The 27278-nt window shown below is 53.8% G+C and overlaps 2 protein-coding genes across 2 annotated transcripts in view; one reads left to right on the forward strand and one right to left on the reverse strand.

Moving 5' to 3' along the window:
- apip (APAF1 interacting protein) overlaps positions 1 to 26085 on the reverse strand; it is a 60292-nt gene extending 34207 nt beyond the window's left edge. The window contains exon 1 of the mRNA XM_067993631.1: positions 25986 to 26085. Within this exon, the coding sequence (XP_067849732.1) occupies positions 25986 to 26024 (39 nt within the window). The 5' untranslated portion in view covers positions 26025 to 26085. The remainder of the gene's footprint in view (positions 1 to 25985) is intronic.
- A 318-nt stretch (positions 26086 to 26403) lies between these two features.
- The window catches only part of pdhx (pyruvate dehydrogenase complex component X), a 205286-nt gene continuing 204411 nt past the window's right edge, over positions 26404 to 27278 (forward strand). The window contains exon 1 of the mRNA XM_067993632.1: positions 26404 to 26710. Within this exon, the coding sequence (XP_067849733.1) occupies positions 26569 to 26710 (142 nt within the window). The 5' untranslated portion in view covers positions 26404 to 26568. The remainder of the gene's footprint in view (positions 26711 to 27278) is intronic.

The raw sequence follows: 27278 nt of genomic DNA on the forward strand, positions 1-27278 counted from the left end.
GACAATGAAGGAACGGCGATATATTTCCAAGTCGGGATGGTGTGTGACTTGGAGGGGAACGTGCAGGTGGTGTTGTTCCCATGCGCCTGCTGCCCTTGTCCTTCCAGGTGGTAGAGGTCGCGGGTTTGGGAGGTGCTGTCGAAGAAGCTTTGGCGAGTTGCTGCAGTGCATCCTGTGGATGGTGCACACTGCAGCCACAGTGCGCCGGTGGTGAAGGGAGTGAATGTTTAGGGTGGTGGATGGGGTGCCAATCAAGCGGGCTGCTTTATCTTGGATGGTGTCGAGCTTCTTGAGTGTTGTTGGAGCTGCACTCATCCAGGCAAGTGGAGAGTATTCCATCACACTCCTGACTTGTGCCTTGTAGATGGTGGAAAGGCTTTGGGGAGTCAGGAGGTGAGTCACTCGCCGCAGAATACCCAGCCTCTGACCTGCTCTTGTAGCCACAGTATTTATATGGCTGGTCCAGTTCAGTTTCTGGTCAATGGTGACCCCCAGGATGTTGATGGTGGGGGATTCGGCGATGGTAATGCCGTTGAATGTCAAGGGGAGGTGGTTAGACTCTCTCTTGTTGGAGATGGTCATTGCCTGGCACTTATCTGGCGCGAATGTTACTTGCCACTTATCAGCCCAAGCCTGGATGTTGTCCAGGTCTTGCTGCATGCAGGCTCGGACTGCTTCATTATCTGAGGGGTTGCGAATGGAACTGAACACTGTGCAGTCATCAGCGAACATCCCCATTTCTGACCTTATGATGGAGGGAAGGTCATTGATGAAGCAGCTGAAGATGGTTGGGCCTAGGACACTGCCCTGAGGAACTCCTGCAGCAATGCCTTGGGGCTGAGATGATTGGCCTCCAACAACCAACACCATCTTCCTTTGTGCTAGGTATGACTCCAGCCACTGGAGAGTTTTCCCCCTGATTCCCATTGACTTCAATTTTACGAGGGCTCCTTGGTGCCACACTCGGTCAAATGCTGCCTTGATGTCGAGGGCAGTCACTCTCACCTCACCTCTGGAATTCAGCTCTTTTGTCCATGTTTGGACCAAGGCTGTAATGAGGTCTGGAGCCGAGTGGTCCTGGCGGAACCCAAACTGAGCATCGGTGAGCAGGTTATTGGTGAGTAAGTGCCGCTTGATAGCACTGTCGACGACACCTTCCATCACTTTGCTGATGATTGAGAGTAGACTGATGGGGCGGTAATTGGCCGGATTGGATTTGTCCTGCTTTTTGTGGACAGGACATACCTGGGCAATTTTCCACATTGTCGGGTGGATGCCAGTGTTGTAGCTGTACTGGAACAGCTTGGCTAGAGGCGCAGCTAGTTCTGGAGCACAAGTCTTCAGCACTACAGCTGGGATGTTGTCAGGGCCCATAGCCTTTGCTGTATCCAGTGCACTCAGCCGTTTCTTGATATCACGTGGAGTGAATCGAATTGGCCGAAGACTGGCTTCCGTGATGGTGGGGATATCGGGAGGAGGCTGAGATGGATTATCCACTCGGCACTTCTGGCTGAAGATGGTTGCAAACGCTTCAGCCTTGTCTTTTGCACTCACGTGCTGGACTCCGCCATCATTGAGAATGGGGATGTTTGCAGAGCCTCCTCCTCCCGTTAGTTGTTTAATTGTCCACCACCATTCACGACTGGATGTGGCAGGACTGCAGAGCTTTGATCTGATCCGTTGGTTGTGGAATCGCTTAGCCCTGTCTATAGCATGTTGGTTCCGCTGTTTAGCATGCATGTAGTCCTGAGTTGTAGCTTCACCAGGTTGGCACCTCATTTTTAGGTATGCCTGGTGCTGCTCCTGGCATGCTCTTCTACACTCCTCATTGAACCAGGGTTGATCCCCTGGCTTGTTGGTAATGGTAGAGTGAGGAATATGCCGGGCCATGAGGTTACAGATTGTGCTGGAATACAATTCTGCTGCTGCTGATGGCCCACAGCGCCTCATGGATGCCCAGTTTTGAGCTGCTAGATCTGTTCTGAATCTATCCCATTTAGCACGGTGGTAGTGCCACACAACACGTCGGATGGTGTCCTCAGTGCGAAGACGGGATTTCATCTCCACGAGGACTGTGCTGTGGTCACTCCTACCAATACTGTCATGGACAGATGCATTTGCGACAGGTAGATTGGTGAGGACGAGGTCAAGTAAGTTTTTCCCTCGTGTTGGTTCGCTCACCACCTGCCGCAGGCCCAGTCTAGCAGCTATGTCCTTCAGGACTCGGCCAGCTCGGTCAGTAGTGGTGCTACCGAGCCACTCTTGGTGATGGACATTGAAGTCCCCCACCCAGAGTACATTTTGTGCCCTTGCTACCCTCAGTGCTTCCTCCAAGTGGTGTTCAACATGGAGGAGGACTGATTCATCAGCTGAGGGAGGACGGTAGGTGGTTATCAGCAGGAGGTTTCCTTGCCCATGTTTGACCTGATGCCATGAGATTTCATGGGGTCCAGAGTCAATGTTGAGGACTCCCAGGGCCACTCCCTCCTGACTGTATATCACTGTACCGCCACCTCTGGTGGGTCTGTCCTGCCGGTGGGACAGGACATACCCAGGGATGGTGATGGAAGAGTCTGGGACGTTGGCTGAAAGATATGATTCTGTGAGTATGGCTATGTCAGGCTGTTGCTTGACTAGTCTGTGGGACAGCTCTCCCAATTTTGGCACAAGTCCCCAGATGTTAGTAAGGAGGACCTTGCAGGGTCGACTGGGCTTGGTGTTTTGCCGTTGTCGTGTCTGGTGCCTAGTGGTCCGATGCCAGGTGGTCCGTCCGGTTTTATTCTTATTATGACTTTTCGTAGCGAGATTTTACAACTGAGTGGCTTGCTGGGCCATTTCAGAGGGCAATTAAGAATCAACCACATTGCTGTGGGTCTGGAGTCACATATAGGCCAGACCGGGTAAGGGCGGCAAGCTTCCTTCCCTGAAGGACATTAGTGAACCAGATGGGTTTTTACGACAATCCGGTAGTTTCATGGCCATCATTACTGATACTAGTATTTTAATTCCAGATTTTTTTATTTAATTAATTGAATTTAATTAATTAATTGAATTTAAATTCACCAGCTGCCGTGGCGGGATTTGAACTCATGACTCTGGATTTTAGTCCAGGCCTCTGGATTACTAGCCCAGGAACATAACCACTATGCTACCGTACGCAAGTAGACTGCAGCACCGTCAACAGCTCCACTCGGGCAACAGCTACATGAGTGACAAACTCTATCCTCCGACACACACACACACAGTCACAGTTTGGGATTTTGTAGCCAGCTCCTTTCGCAAATAGGACCTGTAGAGGAGGCTTACTATTTGTTTTGGACAAAAGTTTGCCCGAAAGGGTGTAGTTTCCCCAGACAGCCCAAGCAGGGTTGGCCATTCATAGGCAGATGAGCGGTGATTTAAATGCAGGACGGGCAGTTGTTTTGCACGGTTCCCAAACAATGGCCAATTTGTTAGCAATGTCTGGCCACTCGGGAAGAAATCCAGCACCTTGGTGTTGACAAATATCTTTGATCTCTGCTGGTCACTGAAGGGAGGCGCTTTAAGGATCGAGAGAAGCACCAGAAGTCGGTCAGTAAAGCAGCAGAAAAGCTGCAAAAGGATAAAAGGCTGCAGAATAACTGCGAGGAAGAAATAATCCCTGCACTGAGGGCAGGACAGACAGCAAAGCGAATCTATCGTTGTCCGTTAAGTAATAATCTCTCCAAGTGCATTCGTGTACATGCTATTCTTGTCTTTGCAATGTTATGTGATGGAAGTTGAACTGAGTGTGATGGAAGTCATGTGGCACACCCAGCGTTCTGTACATTTTACCTAATCAAACCAAACAATATTAACTTAGTCTGATTTCAGAGAGGTTAAAGGAGTACACGTGCTTAAGACATGGAGATCCTATCTAATTGCAGGGGAGTTTCACTGTTAGATTCCCAGGTCCTGCTACATTGCTAGCAGATACAGGGCAATGGGAATCAAATACCATAGAAAAGCAGGCAATCAGACCACTTAAGGGACAACTAACACCACTGAACCCGAGTAGATACCTGTGGGAAACCTGAATTTGTAACACACGCGAGCATATGGAAATGAGGAAGACAGCTCCAGTAGTGGGGTACAAGAAACACATTCAATAACATCTCGTGTCTCACCTTCTTGGATGTTTTTATGTTCTCTAAATAAACAGCACTGATTTGTAGAGTTTTTTTTAAGGCCAAAGTAGCAACCAATATAGGTAGGATTAGGACATCAAGAAAGAACTTGGAGTCTGCTTGGCCATTGAACTCTACAGAAAGCTGGTTTATTCTGGTTTGGCTACATGAGGAATTTCTGAATAACTAATTATCAAAAGAATGATTAACTGCTTTTAATGGATGTCAGGCCAAGAAATGGGAGAATCCAATGGACAGAATGAGAGTCCAATGGAGAAAATGCAGCCACGGCTCTCCAGCTCCAGAAATCACAGGAGACAATACTTCAAAAATGATAAATATATTAATAGAAGCAGTTTTCCCCAAAGACTGTAAACAATAAACAATTTGTAAGCTTGTCTCAGATACAACAAACACCTCAAGATCTTTGCATTGGGAAGTCTCTTGTCCCAGGTGCTCGGCAAGGGGGTCAGGCAGACCTTCCCTTCCAACTCAGAACAGAGGGAGGTAAAGACAAACAGACATAGATACAAGCCAGGTCCAACTAAGGCTGCCAAGGGATTCAAGTTTTTGAACAGAATGCTGCAAGGCAAAGATTTCGCCAGGCTGAGAAGGAGAATACATGAGGAAGTGCAGGGGCCAGGGACAAATGCCTGTGGGACTCCCGACGTCACGGTGTGGGAGTGGGGAGAAAAGCCATTGGTAGAGGAACTTTGGCTACGATCGGATATGTAAGAGTGGAACCAAGCAAGGGCAGGCCCCCTGAGTTGGACAATGTAGGAAAGAATTTGGAGGAGGATGGTGGGGTCAAGCACGGCAAGGGCTGCGGAGATGTCAAGGATAATGCATCGTGGTCACAGACAATGTCTTTTCTGACTTTGCTCGGAGCCATTTTGGTGCTGTAGAAGGGCGGAAACCTGATTGGAGAGATTCAAACATGGAATTGCAGGAAAGATGGCTACAGATCTGGGAAGCAACAACACGTTCAAGGACTCTGAAGCAGAAAGGGAGATTGGAGATGGGGTGATGGCTAGTGAGGATAGAGAGATCAAGAGTGGGTTTTTTGAGGTGGGGGGGTGGACTGAAGACAGCAGTTTTGAAAGAGAGGGAACAGGAAATAATTTATGATGTTAGCTAGCATGGGGGCCATGAAGGGAAGGTGGGTAATCCTCAGTTTAGAGGTAATGGGGTTGAGGGAGCAGGAGGTGGGTCTCAAGATGCACTTGGGAGGGCGTGAGGGGAAATGGGAGAGAAACTAGAGAGAATCAGGGCTTTAGGACTAAGATAGGAAGGAGGTTGACAACTTGGTAAAGGGGGGGGGGGGGAAACAGATGAAGCTGCTTAACCAATGGTCTCTACCTTGGTGAAGAGGAAATTGAGGAGCTCCTTGCACTTGTTTTTAGAGGTGATGGTGGAGAGAGGGCAGGCAAGAGACGTTCAAGGAGGTGATTGGCGATAGAGAAATGGAGCCTCAGGTTAACATGGCTCGCCAGGATGACTAGAGTAGTGGTCAGTATTGGTAGAGGACAGAGAGGCCTGGCAAATCTGTTGGTTGATGGCTAAGCCAGTTGTGAGCCAGGTACGTTCAGATCTGCGGCCTACGGACTTGAGGGAGTGAAGATGGAGGTTGCACTGGGTGAACAACTTGGATGGGAGATGGGAACGTTTTGCTGGGGACAAGGGCATTGAAGGCGGAGGTGAGAAAATGATTAAGCAAATCAATACTAGAAGAGGAACCGTGGCAAATGGAGAGTGAAAGAGTGGGTAGTTGGGAGTTTGTGAGTGCAATTGTAAGTCACTATGAGAGAAGAATTTTATCCAACGGTGGATGCAAAAGTGGGTAGGGAAATGGAGCTTTCTGTAGGAAGTATTAAAGTAGATATGGTTTAGTGATACCTTCTCCACTCACATCGCAGACATTCATTTGTCACAGATGAACTAGATCAGATATGTCAGCACAGACAAGGAATATAATGTGGGGCCTCCCTGTGCTTATGTAATAGCCTTTTGCAATGCGGAAGTGATCTCTGATCACACAGGGAACTCTACACTCACCGTAACTAACTGCCTGCTTTACTCTGTTGCACAGGGGACGAGTGCAGCTCTCAAAGAGTTACAGGTTTCCACTGCAACAGAACCAACTTTAAGAATAAGCTTACATTTGAGTTTCTGGATGCAAAGATCCATAATTCCTACCTGTCACATTTTATAACAAACACTTTAATACAGAGCCATTCCGCCACATCTTAAAATAGGTGTCAGCTCAGCTGAACAAAAACGCAGATGTACTTTTGCCGATATTATTCTTGAAGCAGCTCATTTCCCGTCTCCCCTTTTCAAGAACGTGGCATATGGCATAATTGTACACTGCGTCCTGTCCCCTGGGTCTCACACACACTCTATGAATCTCAAAACTGTCAATTGTAATGATAATTTTTTGAAGGGAGCACGTCTCCGTTATAGGTCAATTACTACGTGTCACGGTGTAAAAACATTTCTTGCAATTATCCTCTTGGGTTATTATAGCAATTACAGCTCTGCACTCAGAGTCCCGAGATGCTGAAAGTGGATTCAATGGAGCTGTAACACCTGCCACTGGCAGGCTGTGCAGATGGGGCAGCACAACAACTTATCTTCCCAACAATAGTGGTGACTGATTTAGGCCACAATTCTGCAACAGAAACCTATAATAATCATCTTAATAATAATGTTCCACTACCTTCTGTTTAAAAAAAATGACTGTTGTTTTGCATTCCAACAGTTATTATAAACTTCCTAATATTGTTTGTTTGCTAGAAAGCTGTTGCTGAGGCTGCACAGTTTAGCCTCCTGCCTTCTTGTGGTGGTGCTGTCAATACCTGCCACGGAACTGACATTTCCAAGCTTCTCTGCACCATATATCCCCGAGGCCTCTTTGAAGTGTGCCATTAAAAGAAAGGCTACATCAGGGATTCTGCCAAAGTCCAGTTTTGGACTTAGTGAAAGGTGACAACTATATTCAGATTGGAGCTACAGCAACCTTTTAAGGGAAGACTATTACAAAATAATGACCCTGCTTGGATTAAAAGTCTCGGCAGCAGCACAGCAAAACTTCCCTGTGGTCTTGATTTTTTTCAAATGCTGGGCTTCTACATCGATCAGAGTTCTAAATCTCCTGGGAAGATGATGCCCAAAACACAACACAGTGAAACAGTAAGATAACTTGTAATATATCCCTGGTCACTCTGGTGTATATTACAAAAATACCCCCCACCCCCCAGTACAAGGAACTGAACTGTGAACCCTGGCACAGCCAGACATTCGGCAATAGTTAAAGCATATCACACAAAGCCCCTTACCGTAACTGGTCAGGGACACAATGCTGTTCCCTAGCCCCAAATACACACTGACTGATTGGACAGCTGTTTTGTATTTCTGACTCAATTTAAAAATTCTGATTCAAACAGAAATAAATTGTGTGCAATCAGTCATTAAGCTGATTCAACAAAAAGCTGATTGGAATCGTTCCCCTCAGATAATTTTTAATAAAATATGAGACTGATCTGCTCAATCCTAGTGCAACTTAAGAAACCCATTTCATAAATTATATAAATTCACCAGCCAATATAATATTAAATTGTTACAATTATCCATTATTTTGTACATTTGCTCTGTTTGTTATTTACCCTGAATAACATTTTCTAAATGTTCTATACAAAGTTATGATTTTTTTTTAAACAGTGGCACACGCAACCTTTATATCGCTGCACAAACTCAAATTCATTCTTCACATGGCCAGAAAAAATTAGAGGGAACATTGGTCAGCGAGCACAGAGGTGATGGGTGAACGGGACTTGGTGCAAGTTAGGATATAGGCAGCAGAGTTTTGGGTGAGCTGAAGTTTATGGAGGGTGGATACTGGGAGGGCGGCCAGGAGAGCAGTGGAATAGTCAAGTGAGAGGTAACAAAGGCATGGATGAGGGTTTCAGCAGCAGATGAGCTGAGGCGGGGCAGAGACGGGCGATGTTACGGAGCTGGAAGTAGGCGGTCTATGTGATGGAGCGGATATGTGGTCGGAAGCTCTGCTCAAGGTCAAATAGGACGGCAAGGTTGCGAACGGTCTGGTTCAGCCTCAGACAGTGGCTAGGGAGAGGAATGGAGGCAGTGGCTAGAGTACAGAGTTCGGTCTTCCCAATAGTTGGTTGGAGGAAATTTCTGCTCATCCAATACTGGATGTTGGACAAGCAGCGTGACAATCAAAGGCAGTGGAGGGGTCGAGAGAGATGGCGGTGAGGTAGAGCTGGGTGTCGTCAGCATACGTGTGTGGAACCTGACGTGTTTTCAGATGACGTCGCCAAGGGGCAGCATGTAGATGAGAAATAGGAGGGGGCAAGGATAGATCCTTAGGGGACCCCAGAGGTAACGGTGCGGGAGCAGGAAGAGAAACCATTGCAGGTGATTCTCTGGTTACAACTGGATAGATAGGAATGGAACCAGTCCCACCCAGCTAGACAGAGGAGAAGCACTGGAGGAGAAGGGTGTTATCAGCCGTGTCAAAGGTCGCAGACATGTTGAGAAGAATGAGGAGGGATAGTTTACCACGATCACAGTCACGTAGGATATCATTTGTGACTTTGATAAGGGCCGTTTCATTGCTGTGGCAAGGGCGGAAACCTGATTGGAGGGATTCAAACATGGACTTGTGGGAAAGATGGGCACGGATTTGGGAGGCGACAACACGTTCAACGACTGGAGAGGAAAGGGAGGTCAGACCTGCATGGTGCGGTTCTCCTCTCAGCTTATTTTGGTCATGACCACGGTACCTTACTGAATGATATTAGTTTATAGGCATGCAATCAAATAACAATTGTGACTTATGTTGGAACTGCTCTGTAGATTGATTGAGCTGGTATGAGATTCTATCCTGGAGTTTTCTCAGCTAGCCAGCTATTATAAGTGCCATATATTACTGTTTCACTGAGTTGCGCTTTGGGCAGCAACTGCCGAGGAGATTCAGAACTCTGATTGATGTAGAAACATTTGACGGAAAAAAACCATAAGGAAGTTTTGCTGTGCTGTTAATCCAAGCAGGGTCATTATTTTATTATAGTCTTCCCCATAAAAATTGCTGTAGCTCCAACCTGGGTAGTATTGTCACCTTTCACTAAGTCCAAAACTGGACTTTGGAAGAATCCCTGGTGTAGCCTTTCTTTTAATGGCACACTTCCAAGAGACCCCAGGGATATATAGTGCAGTGAAGCTTAAAAATTGCTGTTCCGTGGCAGGTATTGATGCCACCACCACAGGAGGAAGGCTGAGAACACTTCAGCTTACAGATAGCATAATCTAAAAATGGCACTTGGATCATAGATGATCAGGAAGCACAGGAATAAGAGCTTCCTTCTTTTTTGATTTTTCACATACTAATACATTATGTAGTGTGTGTGTATATCCTACTCAAACAGCAGTCACTTGGCAATGCTTGTACCTCACGGAGAACTGCTATCCGCGCACCTCTCGTTATAAAGCTGCTGCATTTGAAAGACCCATCACATCTCCTATCACTATCTTACTCCCTCTTGCATGACTCATCCCCGTCAAATCCTGTTCCGTCTGTGGTTGCCAATTGTAAGAACATAAGAAATAGGAGCAGGAGTAGGCCATATGGCCCCTCGAGCCTGCTCCGCCATTGAATCAGATCATAGCTGATCTTTGACCTCGACTCCACTTTCCCGCCTGATCTCCATATCCCTTGATTACCCTAGAGTCCAAAACTCGATCTATCTCAGCCTTGAATATATTCAACGACTCAGTATCCACAACTCCTGGGGTAGAGAATTCCAATCCTCTTCGTCAAGAAATTCCTCCTCATCTCAGTCTTAAATGACCGATCCCTTATCCTGAGACTATGCCCCCTAGTTCTAGACTGGTGTGATTTTGTTTTGAGCGAGGGGCCTGGATATTTCTAATTAATAAACCGGACTTCTGTCTCACTGAACTGAACTCAGCCCAACACCAGCAAAACACAACAGACCCGCTCACACCCTGCCTGATGCTGGGACTTGTTTGAAAGCTGTCGCCCCAGCCCTAGTCTCACCCCCACCCCCACCCCCACCCTCAGCTCCAGTCTCACCCTCACCCTCACCCCCACCCCCACCCTCAGCTCCAGTCTCACCCTCACCCCCACCCCCACCCTCAGCTCCAGTCTCACCCTCACCCCCAGTCTCACCCTCACCCCCAGTCTCACCCTCACCCCCAGTCTCACCCTCACCCCCAGTCTCACCCTCACCCCCAGTCTCACCCTCACCCCCAGTCTCACCCTCACCCCCAGTCTCACCCTCACCCCCAGTCTCACCCTCACCCCCAGTCTCACCCTCACCCCCAGTCTCACCCTCACCCCCAGTCTCACCCTCACCCCCAGTCTCACCCTCAGCTCCAGTCTCACCCTCAGCTCCAGTCTCACCCTCAGCTCCAGTCTCACCCTCAGCTCCAGTCTCACCCTCAGCTCCAGTCTCACCCTCAGCTCCAGTCTCACCCTCAGCTCCAGTCTCACCCTCAGCTCCAGTCTCACCCTCAGCTCCAGTCTCACCCTCAGCTCCAGTCTCACCCTCAGCTCCAGTCTCACCCTCAGCTCCAGTCTCACCCTCAGCTCCAGTCTCACCCTCAGCTCCAGTCTCACCCTCAGCTCCAGTCTCACCCTCAGCTCCAGTCTCACCCTCAGCTCCAGTCTCACCCTCAGCTCCAGTCTCACCCTCAGCTCCAGTCTCACCCTCAGCTCCAGTCTCACCCTCAGCTCCAGTCTCACCCTCAGCTCCAGTCTCACCCTCAGCTCCAGTCTCACCCTCAGCTCCAGTCTCACCCTCAGCTCCAGTCTCACCCTCAGCTCCAGTCTCACCCTCAGCTCCAGTCTCACCCTCAGCTCCAGTCTCACCCTCAGCTCCAGTCTCACCCTCAGCTCCAGTCTCACCCTCAGCTCCAGTCTCACCCTCAGCTCCAGTCTCACCCTCAGCTCCAGTCTCACCCTCAGCTCCAGTCTCACCCTCAGCTCCAGTCTCACCCTCAGCTCCAGTCTCACCCTCAGCTCCAGTCTCACCCTCAGCTCCAGTCTCACCCTCAGCTCCAGTCTCACCCTCAGCTCCAGTCTCACCCTCAGCTCCAGTCTCACCCTCAGCTCCAGTCTCACCCTCAGCTCCAGTCTCACCCTCAGCTCCAGTCTCACCCTCAGCTCCAGTCTCACCCTCAGCTCCAGTCTCACCCTCAGCTCCAGTCTCACCCTCAGCTCCAGTCTCACCCTCAGCTCCAGTCTCACCCTCAGCTCCAGTCTCACCCTCAGCTCCAGTCTCACCCTCAGCTCCAGTCTCACCCTCAGCTCCAGTCTCACCCTCAGCTCCAGTCTCACCCTCAGCTCCAGTCTCACCCTCAGCTCCAGTCTCACCCTCAGCTCCAGTCTCACCCTCAGCTCCAGTCTCACCCTCAGCTCCAGTCTCACCCTCAGCTCCAGTCTCACCCTCAGCTCCAGTCTCACCCTCAGCTCCAGTCTCACCCTCAGCTCCAGTCTCACCCTCAGCTCCAGTCTCACCCTCAGCTCCAGTCTCACCCTCAGCTCCAGTCTCACCCTCAGCTCCAGTCTCACCCTCAGCTCCAGTCTCACCCTCAGCTCCAGTCTCACCCTCAGCTCCAGTCTCACCCTCAGCTCCAGTCTCACCCTCAGCTCCAGTCTCACCCTCAGCTCCAGTCTCACCCTCAGCTCCAGTCTCACCCTCAGCTCCAGTCTCACCCTCAGCTCCAGTCTCACCCTCAGCTCCAGTCTCACCCTCAGCTCCAGTCTCACCCTCAGCTCCAGTCTCACCCTCAGCTCCAGTCTCACCCTCAGCTCCAGTCTCACCCTCAGCTCCAGTCTCACCCTCAGCTCCAGTCTCACCCTCAGCTCCAGTCTCACCCTCAGCTCCAGTCTCACCCTCAGCTCCAGTCTCACCCTCAGCTCCAGTCTCACCCTCAGCTCCAGTCTCACCCTCAGCTCCAGTCTCACCCTCAGCTCCAGTCTCACCCTCAGCTCCAGTCTCACCCTCAGCTCCAGTCTCACCCTCAGCTCCAGTCTCACCCTCAGCTCCAGTCTCACCCTCAGCTCCAGTCTCACCCTCAGCTCCAGTCTCACCCTCAGCTCCAGTCTCACCCTCAGCTCCAGTCTCACCCTCAGCTCCAGTCTCACCCTCAGCTCCAGTCTCACCCTCAGCTCCAGTCTCACCCTCAGCTCCAGTCTCACCCTCAGCTCCAGTCTCACCCTCAGCTCCAGTCTCACCCTCAGCTCCAGTCTCACCCTCAGCTCCAGTCTCACCCTCAGCTCCAGTCTCACCCTCAGCTCCAGTCTCACCCTCAGCTCCAGTCTCACCCTCAGCTCCAGTCTCACCCTCAGCTCCAGTCTCACCCTCAGCTCCAGTCTCACCCTCAGCTCCAGTCTCACCCTCAGCTCCAGTCTCACCCTCAGCTCCAGTCTCACCCTCAGCTCCAGTCTCACCCTCAGCTCCAGTCTCACCCTCAGCTCCAGTCTCACCCTCAGCTCCAGTCTCACCCTCAGCTCCAGTCTCACCCTCAGCTCCAGTCTCACCCTCAGCTCCAGTCTCACCCTCAGCTCCAGTCTCACCCTCAGCTCCAGTCTCACCCTCAGCTCCAGTCTCACCCTCAGCTCCAGTCTCACCCTCAGCTCCAGTCTCACCCTCAGCTCCAGTCTCACCCTCAGCTCCAGTCTCACCCTCAGCTCCAGTCTCACCCTCAGCTCCAGTCTCACCCTCAGCTCCAGTCTCACCCTCAGCTCCAGTCTCACCCTCAGCTCCAGTCTCACCCTCAGCTCCAGTCTCACCCTCAGCTCCAGTCTCACCCTCAGCTCCAGTCTCACCCTCAGCTCCAGTCTCACCCTCAGCTCCAGTCTCACCCTCAGCTCCAGTCTCACCCTCAGCTCCAGTCTCACCCTCAGCTCCAGTCTCACCCTCAGCTCCAGTCTCACCCTCAGCTCCAGTCTCACCCTCAGCTCCAGTCTCACCCTCAGCTCCAGTCTCACCCTCAGCTCCAGTCTCACCCTCAGCTCCAGTCTCACCCTCAGCTCCAGTCTCACCCTCAGCTCCAGTCTCACCCTCAGCTCCAGTCTCACCCTCAGCTCCAGTCTCACCCTCAGCTCCAGTCTCACCCTCAGCTCCAGTCTCACCCTCAGCTCCAGTCTCACCCTCAGCTCCAGTCTCACCCTCAGCTCCAGTCTCACCCTCAGCTCCAGTCTCACCCTCAGCTCCAGTCTCACCCTCAGCTCCAGTCTCACCCTCAGCTCCAGTCTCACCCTCAGCTCCAGTCTCACCCTCAGCTCCAGTCTCACCCTCAGCTCCAGTCTCACCCTCAGCTCCAGTCTCACCCTCAGCTCCAGTCTCACCCTCAGCTCCAGTCTCACCCTCAGCTCCAGTCTCACCCTCAGCTCCAGTCTCACCCTCAGCTCCAGTCTCACCCTCAGCTCCAGTCTCACCCTCAGCTCCAGTCTCACCCTCAGCTCCAGTCTCACCCTCAGCTCCAGTCTCACCCTCAGCTCCAGTCTCACCCTCAGCTCCAGTCTCACCCTCAGCTCCAGTCTCACCCTCAGCTCCAGTCTCACCCTCAGCTCCAGTCTCACCCTCAGCTCCAGTCTCACCCTCAGCTCCAGTCTCACCCTCAGCTCCAGTCTCACCCTCAGCTCCAGTCTCACCCTCAGCTCCAGTCTCACCCTCAGCTCCAGTCTCACCCTCAGCTCCAGTCTCACCCTCAGCTCCAGTCTCACCCTCAGCTCCAGTCTCACCCTCAGCTCCAGTCTCACCCTCAGCTCCAGTCTCACCCTCAGCTCCAGTCTCACCCTCAGCTCCAGTCTCACCCTCAGCTCCAGTCTCACCCTCAGCTCCAGTCTCACCCTCAGCTCCAGTCTCACCCTCAGCTCCAGTCTCACCCTCAGCTCCAGTCTCACCCTCAGCTCCAGTCTCACCCTCAGCTCCAGTCTCACCCTCAGCTCCAGTCTCACCCTCAGCTCCAGTCTCACCCTCAGCTCCAGTCTCACCCTCAGCTCCAGTCTCACCCTCAGCTCCAGTCTCACCCTCAGCTCCAGTCTCACCCTCAGCTCCAGTCTCACCCTCAGCTCCAGTCTCACCCTCAGCTCCAGTCTCACCCTCAGCTCCAGTCTCACCCTCAGCTCCAGTCTCACCCTCAGCTCCAGTCTCACCCTCAGCTCCAGTCTCACCCTCAGCTCCAGTCTCACCCTCAGCTCCAGTCTCACCCTCAGCTCCAGTCTCACCCTCAGCTCCAGTCTCACCCTCAGCTCCAGTCTCACCCTCAGCTCCAGTCTCACCCTCAGCTCCAGTCTCACCCTCAGCTCCAGTCTCACCCTCAGCTCCAGTCTCACCCTCAGCTCCAGTCTCACCCTCAGCTCCAGTCTCACCCTCAGCTCCAGTCTCACCCTCAGCTCCAGTCTCACCCTCAGCTCCAGTCTCACCCTCAGCTCCAGTCTCACCCTCAGCTCCAGTCTCACCCTCAGCTCCAGTCTCACCCTCAGCTCCAGTCTCACCCTCAGCTCCAGTCTCACCCTCAGCTCCAGTCTCACCCTCAGCTCCAGTCTCACCCTCAGCTCCAGTCTCACCCTCAGCTCCAGTCTCACCCTCAGCTCCAGTCTCACCCTCAGCTCCAGTCTCACCCTCAGCTCCAGTCTCACCCTCAGCTCCAGTCTCACCCTCAGCTCCAGTCTCACCCTCAGCTCCAGTCTCACCCTCAGCTCCAGTCTCACCCTCAGCTCCAGTCTCACCCTCAGCTCCAGTCTCACCCTCAGCTCCAGTCTCACCCTCAGCTCCAGTCTCACCCTCAGCTCCAGTCTCACCCTCAGCTCCAGTCTCACCCTCAGCTCCAGTCTCACCCTCAGCTCCAGTCTCACCCTCAGCTCCAGTCTCACCCTCAGCTCCAGTCTCACCCTCAGCTCCAGTCTCACCCTCAGCTCCAGTCTCACCCTCAGCTCCAGTCTCACCCTCAGCTCCAGTCTCACCCTCAGCTCCAGTCTCACCCTCAGCTCCAGTCTCACCCTCAGCTCCAGTCTCACCCTCAGCTCCAGTCTCACCCTCAGCTCCAGTCTCACCCTCAGCTCCAGTCTCACCCTCAGCTCCAGTCTCACCCTCAGCTCCAGTCTCACCCTCAGCTCCAGTCTCACCCTCAGCTCCAGTCTCACCCTCAGCTCCAGTCTCACCCTCAGCTCCAGTCTCACCCTCAGCTCCAGTCTCACCCTCAGCTCCAGTCTCACCCTCAGCTCCAGTCTCACCCTCAGCTCCAGTCTCACCCTCAGCTCCAGTCTCACCCTCAGCTCCAGTCTCACCCTCAGCTCCAGTCTCACCCTCAGCTCCAGTCTCACCCTCAGCTCCAGTCTCACCCTCAGCTCCAGTCTCACCCTCAGCTCCAGTCTCACCCTCAGCTCCAGTCTCACCCTCAGCTCCAGTCTCACCCTCAGCTCCAGTCTCACCCTCAGCTCCAGTCTCACCCTCAGCTCCAGTCTCACCCTCAGCTCCAGTCTCACCCTCAGCTCCAGTCTCACCCTCAGCTCCAGTCTCACCCTCAGCTCCAGTCTCACCCTCAGCTCCAGTCTCACCCTCAGCTCCAGTCTCACCCTCAGCTCCAGTCTCACCCTCAGCTCCAGTCTCACCCTCAGCTCCAGTCTCACCCTCAGCTCCAGTCTCACCCTCAGCTCCAGTCTCACCCTCAGCTCCAGTCTCACCCTCAGCTCCAGTCTCACCCTCAGCTCCAGTCTCACCCTCAGCTCCAGTCTCACCCTCAGCTCCAGTCTCACCCTCAGCTCCAGTCTCACCCTCAGCTCCAGTCTCACCCTCAGCTCCAGTCTCACCCTCAGCTCCAGTCTCACCCTCAGCTCCAGTCTCACCCTCAGCTCCAGTCTCACCCTCAGCTCCAGTCTCACCCTCAGCTCCAGTCTCACCCTCAGCTCCAGTCTCACCCTCAGCTCCAGTCTCACCCTCAGCTCCAGTCTCACCCTCAGCTCCAGTCTCACCCTCAGCTCCAGTCTCACCCTCAGCTCCAGTCTCACCCTCAGCTCCAGTCTCACCCTCAGCTCCAGTCTCACCCTCAGCTCCAGTCTCACCCTCAGCTCCAGTCTCACCCTCAGCTCCAGTCTCACCCTCAGCTCCAGTCTCACCCTCAGCTCCAGTCTCACCCTCAGCTCCAGTCTCACCCTCAGCTCCAGTCTCACCCTCAGCTCCAGTCTCACCCTCAGCTCCAGTCTCACCCTCAGCTCCAGTCTCACCCTCAGCTCCAGTCTCACCCTCAGCTCCAGTCTCACCCTCAGCTCCAGTCTCACCCTCAGCTCCAGTCTCACCCTCAGCTCCAGTCTCACCCTCAGCTCCAGTCTCACCCTCAGCTCCAGTCTCACCCTCAGCTCCAGTCTCACCCTCAGCTCCAGTCTCACCCTCAGCTCCAGTCTCACCCTCAGCTCCAGTCTCACCCTCAGCTCCAGTCTCACCCTCAGCTCCAGTCTCACCCTCAGCTCCAGTCTCACCCTCAGCTCCAGTCTCACCCTCAGCTCCAGTCTCACCCTCAGCTCCAGTCTCACCCTCAGCTCCAGTCTCACCCTCAGCTCCAGTCTCACCCTCAGCTCCAGTCTCACCCTCAGCTCCAGTCTCACCCTCAGCTCCAGTCTCACCCTCAGCTCCAGTCTCACCCTCAGCTCCAGTCTCACCCTCAGCTCCAGTCTCACCCTCAGCTCCAGTCTCACCCTCAGCTCCAGTCTCACCCTCAGCTCCAGTCTCACCCTCAGCTCCAGTCTCACCCTCAGCTCCAGTCTCACCCTCAGCTCCAGTCTCACCCTCAGCTCCAGTCTCACCCTCAGCTCCAGTCTCACCCTCAGCTCCAGTCTCACCCTCAGCTCCAGTCTCACCCTCAGCTCCAGTCTCACCCTCAGCTCCAGTCTCACCCTCAGCTCCAGTCTCACCCTCAGCTCCAGTCTCACCCTCAGCTCCAGTCTCACCCTCAGCTCCAGTCTCACCCTCAGCTCCAGTCTCACCCTCAGCTCCAGTCTCACCCTCAGCTCCAGTCTCACCCTCAGCTCCAGTCTCACCCTCAGCTCCAGTCTCACCCTCAGCTCCAGTCTCACCCTCAGCTCCAGTCTCACCCTCAGCTCCAGTCTCACCCTCAGCTCCAGTCTCACCCTCAGCTCCAGTCTCACCCTCAGCTCCAGTCTCACCCTCAGCTCCAGTCTCACCCTCAGCTCCAGTCTCACCCTCAGCTCCAGTCTCACCCTCAGCTCCAGTCTCACCCTCAGCTCCAGTCTCACCCTCAGCTCCAGTCTCACCCTCAGCTCCAGTCTCACCCTCAGCTCCAGTCTCACCCTCAGCTCCAGTCTCACCCTCAGCTCCAGTCTCACCCTCAGCTCCAGTCTCACCCTCAGCTCCAGTCTCACCCTCAGCTCCAGTCTCACCCTCAGCTCCAGTCTCACCCTCAGCTCCAGTCTCACCCTCAGCTCCAGTCTCACCCTCAGCTCCAGTCTCACCCTCAGCTCCAGTCTCACCCTCAGCTCCAGTCTCACCCTCAGCTCCAGTCTCACCCTCAGCTCCAGTCTCACCCTCAGCTCCAGTCTCACCCTCAGCTCCAGTCTCACCCTCAGCTCCAGTCTCACCCTCAGCTCCAGTCTCACCCTCAGCTCCAGTCTCACCCTCAGCTCCAGTCTCACCCTCAGCTCCAGTCTCACCCTCAGCTCCAGTCTCACCCTCAGCTCCAGTCTCACCCTCAGCTCCAGTCTCACCCTCAGCTCCAGTCTCACCCTCAGCTCCAGTCTCACCCTCAGCTCCAGTCTCACCCTCAGCTCCAGTCTCACCCTCAGCTCCAGTCTCACCCTCAGCTCCAGTCTCACCCTCAGCTCCAGTCTCACCCTCAGCTCCAGTCTCACCCTCAGCTCCAGTCTCACCCTCAGCTCCAGTCTCACCCTCAGCTCCAGTCTCACCCTCAGCTCCAGTCTCACCCTCAGCTCCAGTCTCACCCTCAGCTCCAGTCTCACCCTCAGCTCCAGTCTCACCCTCAGCTCCAGTCTCACCCTCAGCTCCAGTCTCACCCTCAGCTCCAGTCTCACCCTCAGCTCCAGTCTCACCCTCAGCTCCAGTCTCACCCTCAGCTCCAGTCTCACCCTCAGCTCCAGTCTCACCCTCAGCTCCAGTCTCACCCTCAGCTCCAGTCTCACCCTCAGCTCCAGTCTCACCCTCAGCTCCAGTCTCACCCTCAGCTCCAGTCTCACCCTCAGCTCCAGTCTCACCCTCAGCTCCAGTCTCACCCTCAGCTCCAGTCTCACCCTCAGCTCCAGTCTCACCCTCAGCTCCAGTCTCACCCTCAGCTCCAGTCTCACCCTCAGCTCCAGTCTCACCCTCAGCTCCAGTCTCACCCTCAGCTCCAGTCTCACCCTCAGCTCCAGTCTCACCCTCAGCTCCAGTCTCACCCTCAGCTCCAGTCTCACCCTCAGCTCCAGTCTCACCCTCAGCTCCAGTCTCACCCTCAGCTCCAGTCTCACCCTCAGCTCCAGTCTCACCCTCAGCTCCAGTCTCACCCTCAGCTCCAGTCTCACCCTCAGCTCCAGTCTCACCCTCAGCTCCAGTCTCACCCTCAGCTCCAGTCTCACCCTCAGCTCCAGTCTCACCCTCAGCTCCAGTCTCACCCTCAGCTCCAGTCTCACCCTCAGCTCCAGTCTCACCCTCAGCTCCAGTCTCACCCTCAGCTCCAGTCTCACCCTCAGCTCCAGTCTCACCCTCAGCTCCAGTCTCACCCTCAGCTCCAGTCTCACCCTCAGCTCCAGTCTCACCCTCAGCTCCAGTCTCACCCTCAGCTCCAGTCTCACCCTCAGCTCCAGTCTCACCCTCAGCTCCAGTCTCACCCTCAGCTCCAGTCTCACCCTCAGCTCCAGTCTCACCCTCAGCTCCAGTCTCACCCTCAGCTCCAGTCTCACCCTCAGCTCCAGTCTCACCCTCAGCTCCAGTCTCACCCTCAGCTCCAGTCTCACCCTCAGCTCCAGTCTCACCCTCAGCTCCAGTCTCACCCTCAGCTCCAGTCTCACCCTCAGCTCCAGTCTCACCCTCAGCTCCAGTCTCACCCTCAGCTCCAGTCTCACCCTCAGCTCCAGTCTCACCCTCAGCTCCAGTCTCACCCTCAGCTCCAGTCTCACCCTCAGCTCCAGTCTCACCCTCAGCTCCAGTCTCACCCTCAGCTCCAGTCTCACCCTCAGCTCCAGTCTCACCCTCAGCTCCAGTCTCACCCTCAGCTCCAGTCTCACCCTCAGCTCCAGTCTCACCCTCAGCTCCAGTCTCACCCTCAGCTCCAGTCTCACCCTCAGCTCCAGTCTCACCCTCAGCTCCAGTCTCACCCTCAGCTCCAGTCTCACCCTCAGCTCCAGTCTCACCCTCAGCTCCAGTCTCACCCTCAGCTCCAGTCTCACCCTCAGCTCCAGTCTCACCCTCAGCTCCAGTCTCACCCTCAGCTCCAGTCTCACCCTCAGCTCCAGTCTCACCCTCAGCTCCAGTCTCACCCTCAGCTCCAGTCTCACCCTCAGCTCCAGTCTCACCCTCAGCTCCAGTCTCACCCTCAGCTCCAGTCTCACCCTCAGCTCCAGTCTCACCCTCAGCTCCAGTCTCACCCTCAGCTCCAGTCTCACCCTCAGCTCCAGTCTCACCCTCAGCTCCAGTCTCACCCTCAGCTCCAGTCTCACCCTCAGCTCCAGTCTCACCCTCAGCTCCAGTCTCACCCTCAGCTCCAGTCTCACCCTCAGCTCCAGTCTCACCCTCAGCTCCAGTCTCACCCTCAGCTCCAGTCTCACCCTCAGCTCCAGTCTCACCCTCAGCTCCAGTCTCACCCTCAGCTCCAGTCTCACCCTCAGCTCCAGTCTCACCCTCAGCTCCAGTCTCACCCTCAGCTCCAGTCTCACCCTCAGCTCCAGTCTCACCCTCAGCTCCAGTCTCACCCTCAGCTCCAGTCTCACCCTCAGCTCCAGTCTCACCCTCAGCTCCAGTCTCACCCTCAGCTCCAGTCTCACCCTCAGCTCCAGTCTCACCCTCAGCTCCAGTCTCACCCTCAGCTCCAGTCTCACCCTCAGCTCCAGTCTCACCCTCAGCTCCAGTCTCACCCTCAGCTCCAGTCTCACCCTCAGCTCCAGTCTCACCCTCAGCTCCAGTCTCACCCTCAGCTCCAGTCTCACCCTCAGCTCCAGTCTCACCCTCAGCTCCAGTCTCACCCTCAGCTCCAGTCTCACCCTCAGCTCCAGTCTCACCCTCAGCTCCAGTCTCACCCTCAGCTCCAGTCTCACCCTCAGCTCCAGTCTCACCCTCAGCTCCAGTCTCACCCTCAGCTCCAGTCTCACCCTCAGCTCCAGTCTCACCCTCAGCTCCAGTCTCACCCTCAGCTCCAGTCTCACCCTCAGCTCCAGTCTCACCCTCAGCTCCAGTCTCACCCTCAGCTCCAGTCTCACCCTCAGCTCCAGTCTCACCCTCAGCTCCAGTCTCACCCTCAGCTCCAGTCTCACCCTCAGCTCCAGTCTCACCCTCAGCTCCAGTCTCACCCTCAGCTCCAGTCTCACCCTCAGCTCCAGTCTCACCCTCAGCTCCAGTCTCACCCTCAGCTCCAGTCTCACCCTCAGCTCCAGTCTCACCCTCAGCTCCAGTCTCACCCTCAGCTCCAGTCTCACCCTCAGCTCCAGTCTCACCCTCAGCTCCAGTCTCACCCTCAGCTCCAGTCTCACCCTCAGCTCCAGTCTCACCCTCAGCTCCAGTCTCACCCTCAGCTCCAGTCTCACCCTCAGCTCCAGTCTCACCCTCAGCTCCAGTCTCACCCTCAGCTCCAGTCTCACCCTCAGCTCCAGTCTCACCCTCAGCTCCAGTCTCACCCTCAGCTCCAGTCTCACCCTCAGCTCCAGTCTCACCCTCAGCTCCAGTCTCACCCTCAGCTCCAGTCTCACCCTCAGCTCCAGTCTCACCCTCAGCTCCAGTCTCACCCTCAGCTCCAGTCTCACCCTCAGCTCCAGTCTCACCCTCAGCTCCAGTCTCACCCTCAGCTCCAGTCTCACCCTCAGCTCCAGTCTCACCCTCAGCTCCAGTCTCACCCTCAGCTCCAGTCTCACCCTCAGCTCCAGTCTCACCCTCAGCTCCAGTCTCACCCTCAGCTCCAGTCTCACCCTCAGCTCCAGTCTCACCCTCAGCTCCAGTCTCACCCTCAGCTCCAGTCTCACCCTCAGCTCCAGTCTCACCCTCAGCTCCAGTCTCACCCTCAGCTCCAGTCTCACCCTCAGCTCCAGTCTCACCCTCAGCTCCAGTCTCACCCTCAGCTCCAGTCTCACCCTCAGCTCCAGTCTCACCCTCAGCTCCAGTCTCACCCTCAGCTCCAGTCTCACCCTCAGCTCCAGTCTCACCCTCAGCTCCAGTCTCACCCTCAGCTCCAGTCTCACCCTCAGCTCCAGTCTCACCCTCAGCTCCAGTCTCACCCTCAGCTCCAGTCTCACCCTCAGCTCCAGTCTCACCCTCAGCTCCAGTCTCACCCTCAGCTCCAGTCTCACCCTCAGCTCCAGTCTCACCCTCAGCTCCAGTCTCACCCTCAGCTCCAGTCTCACCCTCAGCTCCAGTCTCACCCTCAGCTCCAGTCTCACCCTCAGCTCCAGTCTCACCCTCAGCTCCAGTCTCACCCTCAGCTCCAGTCTCACCCTCAGCTCCAGTCTCACCCTCAGCTCCAGTCTCACCCTCAGCTCCAGTCTCACCCTCAGCTCCAGTCTCACCCTCAGCTCCAGTCTCACCCTCAGCTCCAGTCTCACCCTCAGCTCCAGTCTCACCCTCAGCTCCAGTCTCACCCTCAGCTCCAGTCTCACCCTCAGCTCCAGTCTCACCCTCAGCTCCAGTCTCACCCTCAGCTCCAGTCTCACCCTCAGCTCCAGTCTCACCCTCAGCTCCAGTCTCACCCTCAGCTCCAGTCTCACCCTCAGCTCCAGTCTCACCCTCAGCTCCAGTCTCACCCTCAGCTCCAGTCTCACCCTCAGCTCCAGTCTCACCCTCAGCTCCAGTCTCACCCTCAGCTCCAGTCTCACCCTCAGCTCCAGTCTCACCCTCAGCTCCAGTCTCACCCTCAGCTCCAGTCTCACCCTCAGCTCCAGTCTCACCCTCAGCTCCAGTCTCACCCTCAGCTCCAGTCTCACCCTCAGCTCCAGTCTCACCCTCAGCTCCAGTCTCACCCTCAGCTCCAGTCTCACCCTCAGCTCCAGTCTCACCCTCAGCTCCAGTCTCACCCTCAGCTCCAGTCTCACCCTCAGCTCCAGTCTCACCCTCAGCTCCAGTCTCACCCTCAGCTCCAGTCTCACCCTCAGCTCCAGTCTCACCCTCAGCTCCAGTCTCACCCTCAGCTCCAGTCTCACCCTCAGCTCCAGTCTCACCCTCAGCTCCAGTCTCACCCTCAGCTCCAGTCTCACCCTCAGCTCTAGTCTCACCCCCAGCCCCAGCTCTAGTCTCACCCCCAGCCCCAGCTCTAGTCTCACCCTCACCCTCAGCTCTAGTCTCACCCCCAGCCCCAGCTCTAGTCTCACCCCCAGCCCCAGCTCTAGTCTCACCCCCAGCCCCAGCTCTAGTCTCACCCCCAGCCCCAGCTCTAGTCTCACCCCCAGCCCCAGCTCTAGTCTCACCCCCAGCCCCAGCCCCAGCTCTAGTCTCACCCTCACCTCTAGTCTCACCCCCAGCCCCAGCCCTAGTCTCACCCTCACCTCTAGTCTCACCCCCAGCCCCAGCCCCAGCTCTAGTCTCACCCTCATAAGAACATACGAACATAAGAAATTGGAGCAGGAGTAGGCCAATCGGCCCCTCGAGCCTGCTCCGCCATTCAATAAGATCATGGCTGATCTGATCCCAACCACAAATCTAAAGAACACAAGAAGTAGGAGCAGGACCCGGCCGCACAGCCCCTGGGCCCTCTCCGCCACCCACAGGGCATTGACCGATCCGAACTCAGCTTCATGTCCAATTTCCTGCCCGCTCCCCATAACCCCTAATTCCCTTTACTTCTAGAAAACTATCTATTTCTGTTTTAAATTTATCTAATGATGTAGCTTCCACAGCTTCCTGGGGCAGCAAATTCCACAGACCTACCACCCTCTGAGTGAAGAAGTTTCTCCTCATCTCAGTTTTGAAAGAGCAGCCCCTTATTCTAAGATCATGCCCCCTAGTTCTAGTTTCACCCATCTTTGGGAACATCCTTACTGCATCCACCCGATCAAGCCCCTTCACAATCTTATATGTTTCAATAAGATCGCCTCTCATTCTTCTGAACTCCAATGAGTAGAGTCCCAATCTACTCAACCTCTCCTCATATGTCCGCCCCCTCATCCCCGGGATTAACCGAGTGAACCTTCTTTGTACTGCCTCGAGAGCAAGTATGTCTTTTCTTAAGTATGGAGACCAAAACTGTATGCAGTATTCCAGGTGCGGTCTCACCAATACCCTATATAACTGCAGCAATACCTCCCTGTTTTTATATTCTATCCCCCTAGCAATAAAAGCCAACATTCCGTTGGCTTTCTTGATCACCTGCTGCACCTGCATACCAACTTTTTGATTTTCTTGCACTAGGATCCCCAGATCCCTTTGTACTGCAGTACTTTCCAGTCTCTCGCCATTAAGAAAATAACTTGCTCTCTGATTTTTCCTGCCAAAGTGCATAACCTCACATTTTCCAATATTATATTGCATCTGCCAAATCTCCGCCCACTCACCCAGCCTGTCTATATCCCCTTGCAGGTTTTTTATGTCCTCCTCACTCTCTACTTTCCCTCCCATCTTTGTATCATCTGCAAATTTTGATATGTTGCACTCGGTCCCCTCCTCCAAATCGTCAATATAGATTGTAAAGAGTTGGGGACCCAGCACCGACCCCTGTGGAACACCACTGGTTACTGGTTGCCAGTCCGAAAATGAACCATTTATCCCAACTCTCTGCTTCCTGTTCGAGAACCAATCCTCCACCCATGCCAGAATGTTACCCCCAATCCCGTGATTTTTTAATCTTAAGTAATAATCTTTTATGTGGCACCTTGTCGAATGCCTTCTGGAAGTCTAAATACACTATGTCCACTGGTTCCCCTTTATCCACCCTGTACGTTATATCCTCAAAGAACTCAAGCAAATTTGTCAGACATGACTTCCCCTTCATAAAGCCATGCTGACTTTGTCCTATTAAATTATGCTTATCTAAATGTTCCGTTACTGTCTCCTCAATAATAGACTCCAAAATTTTACCCACCACAGATGTTAAGCTAACTGGCCTATAATTTCCAGCCTTCTGCCTACTACCCTTTTTAAATAACGGTGTTACATTAGCAGTTTTCCAATCTGCCGGGACCTCTCCTGAGTCCAGGGAATTTTGGAAAACTATCTCCAAAGCATCCACAATCCCTACTGCCACTTCCCTCAAGACCCTAGGATGGAAGCCATCAGGTCCAGGGGATTTATCCGCTTTGAGTCCCATTATTTTACTGAGTACCATCTCCTGAGTGATTTTAATGGTATTTAGCTCCTCCCCCCGTAGAGTCCCCTGTTTGTCCAGTGTTGGGATATTCTTAGTGTCCTCTACTGTAAAGACTGAAACAAAATATTTGTTCAGCATTTTTGCCATCTCCATGTTTCCCACCATTAATTTCCCGGTCTCATCCTCTAAGGGATCTACGTTTGCCTTAGCCACCCTTTTTCTTTTTATATAACTGTAGAAACTCTTGCTATCTGTTTTTATATTTTTTGCTAATTTCTTTTCATAATCTAACTTCCCTTTCTTAATCAATCCTTTAGTTACTTTTTGCTGTCTTTTGAAGAATTCCCAATCTTCTATCCTCCCACTAAGTTTGGCTACCTTATATGTCCTTGTTTTTAGTCGGATACTATCCTTGATTTCTTCACTTAGCCACGGATGGCTGTCATTTCTTTTACACCCTTTTTTCCTCAGTGGAATATATTTATTTTGAAAGTTGTAAAATAACTCCCTAAATGAACACCACTGCTCATGTACTGTCTTACCCTTTAATCTATTTTCCCAGTCCACTTTAATCAATTCCGCTCTCATACCATCATAGTCTCCTTTATTCAAGCTCAGTACGCTTGTTTGAGAATCAACCTTCTCACCCTCTAATTGGATATGGAATTCAACCATGTTGTGGTCGCTCGTTCCAAGGGGATCCTTAACTAGGACATTATTAATTAATCCTGACTCATTACACAGGACCAGGTCCAAGGTTGTCTGCCCCCTTGTCGGATCAGTTACATACTGCTCAAGAAATCCATCCCTGATGCACTCAATGAACTCGTCCTCAAGGCTGCTCTGCCCAATTTGATTTGTCCAGTTAATATGATAATTAAAATCCCCCATAATTATTGCTGTTCCCTTATTACATGCCCCGACTATTTCCTGATTAATACTTCTTCCAGCAGAGTTGCAACTATTAGGAGGCCTATATACTACGCCCACTAGTGTTTTTTTCCCCTTATTATTCCTTATCTCTACCCAAACTGTTTCATTATCTTGATGCTTTGTCCCAATATAATTTCTCTGTATTACAGTGATTCCTTCCTTTATTAACATAGCCACCCCACCTCCCCTTCCTTCCTGCCTGTCCTTCCTGATTGTTAAATACCCTGGCTCTAGTCTCACCCCCAGCCCCAGCTCTAGTCTCACCCCCACCTCTAGTCTCACCCTCAGCCTCACCTCTCGTCTCACCCTCACCTCTAGTCTCACCCCCACCTCTAGTCTCACCCTCAGCCTCACCTCTAGTTTCACCCTCACCTCTAGTCTCACCCCCAGCCCCACCCTCAGTCTCAGTCTCACCTCCAGCTCCTGACGTTTAACTCCGTCTAAGAGGCTCATCCTGGCTGAAAGACAAAAAGGTCACGGCGCCGGAGGAGAGAGAAGGACCCGCGGGGCCTTCTTCACATCTGGGCGGCGGGACGGAGCTCCTTTAATCACAAACTCAGGATCTTTTCATTATTAATTTATTAAAACAAGGTGTGGGGTGGGGGGGGGAGAGACAGGCCATTCTCAGCAGAGCCCCGTTCAGATATGACTAAGACTGTTTGGCAATAACGCATTTTGATTAAAAATACAAAAACCGTTTGACTCTATTTTACAGCCTTGATCCTTTATTTTCATAGATTAAAAACATTAATATAATTACCTCAGAACCGACATTAAATTACAGACCAATTCGTTTCCGGCGGCTCGAGAACACTCACTTCCGCCTCCTGCTTTCACTCTGTTTAATGGTGAACTTTAATAATGTGTTTTTATTATTAATCTGCCGAGCTGTGAGTCGGGTTTAAATCCCGGGCGGGGTGTGAGTGTGAGTGTGAGCGGGATCAGCCGCCTGAAGTGCCCGGGCCGCAGGCGCTGGCCGGCCCCCCCGCCCGTTGCCATGACACTCTCCGGGATGGCGGCCTCCTTGCTCGGCTCGCTCCGTGTCCTTCGTGCGGCGCTTTCCTCCCGCAACCTCCCGATAACCGCCGGGCCGCGTCTCGGCCGCTGCAGATATCTCGGCACCGGCCGCCGCTTACTCGGTGAGTGTCCGCTGACCGGGATCCCGGGGAGACGGAGTGTGTCAGGGTCAGGAGAACCGGCAAGGGCGGGGAGGGAGAGGAATCACCCCCCCGGGGAGGAGGGGAAGGAGACATAAACCCCTCGGGAGGACGGAGGGGGAGAAACACCCCCCTTGGCGGGGGAGGGAATGGTGATAAACCCCCCTTGGGAGGAGGAGGGAGATAAACACCCCTGGGGAGAGGGAGATAAACACCCCCGCGGAGGGAAGGGAGATAAACACCCCTGGGGAGGGGGAGGGAGATAAACACCCCTGGGGAGGGGGAGGGAGATAAACACCCCTGGGGAGGGGGAGGGAGATAAACACCCCCGCGGAGGGAAGGGAGATAAACACCCCCGGGGAGGGGGAGGGAGATAAACACCCCCGGGGAGGGGGAGGGAGATAAACACCCCTGGGGAGGGGGAGGGAGATAAACACCCCTGGGGAGGGGGAGGGAGATAAACACCCCTGGGGAGGGGGAGGGAGATAAACACCCCTGGGGAGGGGGAGGGAGATAAACACCCCCCTTGGCGGGGGAGGGAATGGTGATA

The sequence above is a fragment of the Heptranchias perlo genome, chromosome 12 (assembly GCF_035084215.1).
Source record: "Heptranchias perlo isolate sHepPer1 chromosome 12, sHepPer1.hap1, whole genome shotgun sequence".
Taxonomy (NCBI): domain Eukaryota; kingdom Metazoa; phylum Chordata; class Chondrichthyes; order Hexanchiformes; family Hexanchidae; genus Heptranchias; species Heptranchias perlo.